Source organism: Vigna angularis, chromosome 5 (assembly GCF_016808095.1).
Source record: "Vigna angularis cultivar LongXiaoDou No.4 chromosome 5, ASM1680809v1, whole genome shotgun sequence".
Classification (NCBI taxonomy): domain Eukaryota; kingdom Viridiplantae; phylum Streptophyta; class Magnoliopsida; order Fabales; family Fabaceae; genus Vigna; species Vigna angularis.
In genome coordinates this window covers 21,805,149-21,812,260 of record NC_068974.1, presented here as the reverse complement: position 1 = coordinate 21,812,260, position 7,112 = coordinate 21,805,149, and the positions used below count along the sequence as shown (strand labels likewise).

The 7,112-nt window shown below is 36.1% G+C and overlaps 1 protein-coding gene across 1 annotated transcript; it reads right to left on the bottom strand.

Annotated features, from left to right (window-relative positions):
- Window positions 1–609: 609 nt before the first annotated feature.
- LOC108340102 (protein NDR1) lies at window positions 610–1,521 on the bottom strand. Its single transcript, XM_017577328.2, has one exon. It carries the CDS (start codon window positions 1,397–1,399, stop codon window positions 761–763), a length of 639 nt encoding a protein of 212 aa, XP_017432817.1. The 5' UTR covers window positions 1,400–1,521; the 3' UTR covers window positions 610–760.
- Between the last annotated feature and the right edge of the window lie 5,591 nt (window positions 1,522–7,112).

The following is a 7,112-nucleotide window of genomic DNA, read 5'->3' as shown; positions in this document are numbered from 1 at the left end:
TCTTGACATTGAATAATCTTTTACACCTTTTTATCTTATCCTTCATCATCTATATTTTCTTATAAATATAAAAATAAAATTTCCTAATAACAATATTATTTTTAAAAATGAATTGTAAAAATTAATTGTCAAATAAATGAAAAATGTTAAAATATCATTTCCCTGTTTCTCTAAAATCAAAACTTGGTGCTTTGTTTTCGTTATGTATCATGACGTCTTATCTTTTTTTTCTTGAAGTTTGCTATAGACTAAGAAAAATGAATATTTTTTATTTTTATAAAATCTATTTTGCAATTTCTTCTTCTTGTTACATTTACGAAAGCATGCCTGAAAAAAAAATGTAATTTTAATAGTTAAAAAAAGTGGAAAATATAATGCACTAACACAAATAATATTTCAAATGAATGACCTATTTTTCTTCCCTGATATTGCGATATATGATATTTAACACTCATTAAAAAATTAAGAGAAATATTTCAATTAAAAATTCATTTCTAAATTTTTTAACTAGGGTTAGTACTAATTAGTATCTATCTTAGTTAAAATGTGTGAATACATAAAAAATTTAACATATTTGGTGTTTCTTTTTCTCTTATAAATCAATGACAAGATACTAAAAAATGACAGAACTATTCTTAGATAACACCAATACTTACCACCATTTCCGATTGCATGAACTTTTTTACCCACCATATCAGCATCAAAGCAATTCAACACAATATAAATTACCAATTATAATTAAACATATCACACTCAATAGTCAACCGTCAACACAACTGAGAAAAAAAACTGTGACAAAAACTCCAACAACCGCCACATACGAACTCCGAACCATCGCAGCTCGGGACCCGAGCCTGGGAGGGACGTCTCCGAGCCTAATCGCTTTAGGCTCCACCTTCTCCCCGGAGCTAGCATTAATCTCAACATTAGCCCCTCCGACCAAATGGTGCCGTTTAATGTAAAACGACAGCCACACCTTGTACTTCACCCGAGTAGCGAACTCCACGCGCAGGAACACATTCCCGTTCTTCACCGCCGCCGTGCGGTTGAGTCGGGCTAATAAGCGCGGCGCCACGGCGGAACCCCACTTGCGCGCGGTTTTTCGGCGTCCCTGGTAGAATGGGAGGAGCGTGGCGTTGGCCAGAGGGCGCGTGGTGGTGTTGTCGAGGAAGAGCGCGAAGGTGACGAGAACGACGCCGTATTTGACACCCTTGTCCTTGTTGACGTTTTGAAGGGAAAGTTGGAAGACGACGGTGTCGTTTTCGGTGAGAAGAGAGAGAGATTGGAGGGAGCATTTGGGAGGGTCCGTGCGGAGACTGAGCCAGAGGAAGAGCGCCGAGAAACCCAGGGAGAAGACGATGCCGAGGCAACACTTGCAGAGGTCCCGGCAAATATCCATGCACGTGACCGAAGAAGAAAAAAGAAAAGAAGAAGAAGAAGGAAGTGCGTTTTTTTAAGTGAACTGGTGATGTATTGAGATGCTGACACGAGAATCGACGATGGAGTATTGCTGTTTGAAATTCTTTTCTGTTGTGGCGGTCTTCGAATGTGGTTACGTGAATGTGATGGAGCTTTATATTTAATTAAGGATAACGATTCTTTAAGAATATTTTTTTGACAATATTTTAACAGTATTTACATGTCATTTTATGATTGGTCTAAAATTATTTTATAATTAATAATAATAATCATAAATACCAACATGGATCAATTACATAATAATACACGTAGATGATGTTAAAATATTATCAAAAAAATGTTGTCAAAGTATCATTATCCATTTAATTAATTATCCTTACATAAGTCATTGGAAATTTTGACATTTCAAAAATATTTATTTCAAGTTTAACCGAACTGAACAAGATTAAAAAAACATAAATTTTTATTTTTAAAATAACCATATTGTTTCGGTACATAGGGACGACCGTCTTGTTCGATTGTTTTTCGATTCACTCCAAGTTGATTGGTAATTGACTACTTTGACGCTCAAGTTAGATGTGTCTCTCAAAAAGGTATAAAATGTACTTAATTATGTCACAAGTGTTTTTACCTCGATATCAAACCTTTATTTATAGAATTTTTAGTAATCAGACTTATTAATTAACCATTACTAGCCATTAAGATGTGAGTTAACCATCCATTAACGACCGTTACTATATTAATGAGGCTTTAATACCCTTTAACATCTATCACTTCTTATTGGTCATGTCCTGTCGGCAGTCAACTCGCTTGGATATATACCGATCGGTATAACATATGGTACATAGGCCCCTCGAGTCCCAAGCGACTTTAGTTGCGATGGGTTTATAGTTGTCACCGGTCGGTTAAGGTGTTGGTGCTGGAGCGCGGTTACTTGCAGTTACCATTATAAATTTAACCGTTTGTTAACCGCTGATCGTGGGACACATGGATACACAAGATTTGTTTTTATGCTGAAGATGAAAGGTCAACCATCCTTTGTTGTTTGATCAAAATGCGATCAACAGTCATGATCAAGGCCCATAAGCCCCTTTTATCGGCTATAAATAAGAGGTGGGGTCGTTGACATTGTCACACTTTTCTGCTTATTTCCTACTAAACCGATCGTTCTTCTTATCTTCGGATAATTATGTCGTTTGAGATGGAGTTGTCCGAAAGAGAGGGTCGGGGGTATGTCGATGATGCGACGGAGGCACTCTCCTCATCAGCTCAAAGGGCCGAAGATACTGCTAGGGTTTCTCCTATCGAGGTCAATGATTCTTCCGAGGAGGTCACAGAGGAGGAAATCGTTGTGGAGATAGAGATCGATACTACTAGAGAATGGAACGGTCGTTGTGTTCCTCTTGTCGTTGCTCCTGGGTATGGCTGGGCTCCTCATGAAGTAAGGCTTTACGCTCCTTCCTTCGTTACTGGGTTATCCTTGGAGGAGCTCGTCGGACGCGTGTACATCTTGGCTAGTGAAACTGACGCTAACAACATTAAACTGATCGTTTGTAAATTGAATGAACAAGCCTGTCACGGGCGAGAACAATTTAGTAGTGACTTTTTCTATGTGTACTCGACCTTGTTTCGTGACTTAGGCGTTCGTCTTCCCTTCTCCGACTTTCAAATAGTCGTTCTCCACGCGCTGAACGTTGCACCTACACAGCTCCATCCGAATGGGCGGGCAAGCTTTCAGCGTCGTTTGCACCGCCTTGGCTCTTACGCCCACTCTTGCTTCTTTCCTTTATTTTTTCCGAGCGTTGCCTCATCCTAATAAATCGTGGATATCGCTGATGTCCGTTAAAGATCGTCAGTTGCTCACATTGTTTAACACGTCGTACAAAGATTTCAAAACCAAATTTCTCAAAGTCGCAATAACAAAAGTCGGTCGGTCCAACTTCTTTACAGACGATGGTCAGCCGAAGTTTCCTTTCTACTAGACCGAGCACCCTAAAAGGATGATTTCATGGGCGAAGTCTAGTATGACCCCCGCCGAATGGGACGCAATCGGCCAGCTTGATTAGCTACCTCGTCGGACCTCTTCCCGGACGCTCATCGGCTTCTTGGGTTCCAACGCGCTATATACTAGAGTGTTCGGTAAGCGCTTTAAAGTATTTCTTGTTGGACCGTCATTTGTAACTTATCTAAATTTTAGTTTGCGTTGTTATGGACAAGGGAACAACCAGTGCTTTTGCCATGATGATGGCCCAGCGAAAAGAAGAACTCAAGAAGATGGGAGAAGGAACATCCTCTGCTTTCACTTGTCCTAAGGTTCCCAAGTCGTTGCCCTCCTCCTGGTCGGTCCTAGCCGCTTTGTGAATAGCCCCTAAGCCTGATCCCTCTTCTACTCCTAAAGCCTCTGAGTCGACCCCATTGCACAAATTTCGGCTCCCAAGGGTAAGATGTAAGACCCTTGAAATTTGTTGTAATTAAGATACTAGATATTTTTGAAATAAAAAATAATTTTATGTATAAATGCTACAATAAAATACGTATAATTTGCTTTTGTCTAATCCTAAATATTGAATATGGAGTATTTTGTTTCTGGATGATCTTGAATTTTGAATGAGAACATGCTTCTGTGATGAGACACAAGTTTGATGGTTGTAAAACGTGATATTGATTCTGTTATGCTAATTGTACGTTATTATTACTTAGAACATTTAGTTATTCCTTTTGCAATTTTGGAAGGATGAGGAGTTGTCTAACCGGCTCTGCCAGATTCAACTTCTTGTTTCCCCAGACCTTTTGTTGTTTCTTATCTCTTTATATTGTATTTTTGGAAGGACGAGAAGTTGTCTAACCGGCTCTGCCAGATTCAACTTCTTATTTCCCCAGACCTTTTATTTCTTATTTATTTATATTGTATTTTTGGAAGGATGAGAAGTTGTCTAATCGGCTCTGCCAGATTCAACTTCTTGTTTCCCCAAAAATTTTATTGTTTTATTTATTTTTTTTATTGCATCTTTCTTGAAGGATGGGAAGTTGTCTAACCGGCTCTGCCAGATTCAACTTCTTGTTTCCCCTGAATTTTTATATTAAGATTTTTTGATGGTAGGGGTGCTAATCCTTTCTTACATATGATATTTATACATATTATGATCATGAATATGAGTTATGAACATGTTAAAATTTTGGTAATGATAGTTATCTATTCACTTGTGTAAATTTAGTTTTCATGATTATAATTTTTCTTACTTTCGAGTTACTGTGGTAAAACATTCCTTTTAATTGTTTTTACCGTTGGATTTAGCTAAAATTTTGATATATGATTCCTAAGAAATATTACTATAATTTGACCGTTCGGATTCGTAATTAGAAGTCTATGTGTTGAGAAATAAATTTCGAAATTTTGAAAAATATGATGAACACTATATTTTTGTTCTTAAGTTATCATGGTAAAAACTTCATATATATTTCATTTAACGTTACATTGAGCCCAAACTTTAATATGTAGTTCCTAAGATATATTGATGTATTTTGGATGATCTATGACCTTTGATTGGTGAAAATATGTTGAGTTATACTCGTTATGGGAAAAAATGAGTTTATAATATGAAGTATGATATCTGGCAATATGTTTAATTTATTGACACCAAAATGGGTTATTGTCAATTTATGATTAAAGAATGAACATGATTGAGTTAGGTGGATAAGAGGGTATGAATTGTTGATTTTATGAAATGTTGGAGTGGATATAAGAAATCATTACTTATGAAATGATGTTTACTACTAGGAGTAGTATGTTCGGTTTATACCATGAGAGCTTGATATGAGCAAAGTAACACCCGAGGTTTATGAAAGCAGGCAGAAAGTGGTCTGACCATAAGGCTTTGACATAAACATATGATTCGTAAGTTTTATAGAAGCAGGCAGAGAGAGGTTTGACCATAAGGCTTCAGAAAGTAAGACATAGTATACAGGTAAGGCTTAAGGAAGCAGGCAGAGAGCGGTCTGACCATAAGGCTTCGTGAGTAAGCATGGTATACTTGTAAGGTTTATGAAAATGAGAAAGATGATTTTGAAGAAGTTAAAAAAAATGAATTAAAGACATCGGGATAATGGTATTTATAAATTGCAGAAATACATGATTGAAACATTTATATTATAAGTAAATTTAATGATTGTATGATATGGTTGGCTTACCCTTATTTGTCTGTGCTATGATCATATAACTCATGTTATATGTGAGCAGATAATGTTGCAGATGCGGTTGAAAAAACTTAGAGATGATGAGAGAGATGCGGGAAAAAACTTTCAGGGATTTTTGTAAAAAGAATAAATTTGCATTGGAAAAATATGTTGTGTAAGACTTATAAGTTTAATTTCGAAGTTATGTTAAGTGGTGAAGACTATATTGTTTAAAGTTTGTAAGTTTGGAATTGTAGTTTGGAAGAATTGAAATAAAGTTTGATTGTTTATATCAGATATCAAATTAATTTAGTCTTTACTACCAGTAATACCCTTTAAATTATTTGGGTGTTACATTGTGGTATCAAAGCAATGGTTTTCGAAAATATTTTGGGACTGTGGGGAGTGAAATTATTATTCTTAGTAAAACTATTAATGGTTTATGATGAAAATGACTATTTGAAGAAATTCATATCATATGCTAAATTGTATTATTATCTTTTTGAAGAAATCATTTAAAACTCGACAAAGATGCAGCAACAACAAGTTGATCAAGTACCTCAAAATCATTCTAGCTTGAATGACTTCTTAAGGCATGATCCTACTAAATTTAACAAGGAGGCTAGTCCTGATGAGGCCGACTCTTGGCTAAGGCAGAATGAGAAGATTAATTGATTTTCAATCCTTGTCATTAGCTCAGTTACAGTGCTTCCAATCCTTGATTTTCAATTAAGCGAAGATTAATTGGGTTTTCATAAAACGAATTAGGCAAATGAATTGCACACTAAGCATGTCCTAATTACAGTTGCACAAACAGATTGGATGTGAGCAAAGCAAGGCAGCAAAATTACATTGATAGTGCGAAAATCTCAAGGAAAACACTGCAGCAACACTAATGACCAACCTAAACCAGTTAAGCTTCAATTATTAAAACATAATGTAAACAGAACCAAGAACCAAGCATTGGCAACACCCAAACTCAGAAACGAAAACAAAATTGCAAAAATAGAATTGAAACTGGACAGCAAATAGAAAACGTACAACAACCTAGAAAACGAAATTCAATGAAGAAAATGCAAGTAGAAAACACAACATAATAGAAAACGAAATTGGGGGAAAACGAAATTAAAAATGGAGAATGGAAATGCAGAGGACAAAAAAAATGAGAATGAAATTGCAATCAAATGATAATTTGAATTTAATACATAGGAAAGGAAAAACGAAAAACAAAAACCAAACCTTAATGAGAGAGCCTCCTCTATCCAAGAGCTTCCAAATGTGAGAAAATGTTGAATGAAGGAGTCTCCCCCCTTTGGGCAGTAAACCCTAGGTAGTAAATCAGCCCCCACAATTGGGCTTCTCCAAAATGACCAATAATGGTAAGTCTGCCCAAAAATACATATCTGGTCCAAATAATAAAGGAAAAACGAAATTACAATTTAATTAAAACTAAAATGTTGATTTGGAGAGTAGAGAATAATGTGGCAACTCTCGTAATGTCCCAAAATGCATTTCCTAAA

Coding starts and splice junctions, on each gene's coding strand:
- LOC108340102 (XM_017577328.2), bottom strand. CDS start 1,399: ATGGATATTTGCCGGGACCTCTGCAAGTGTTGCCTCGGCATCGTCTTC.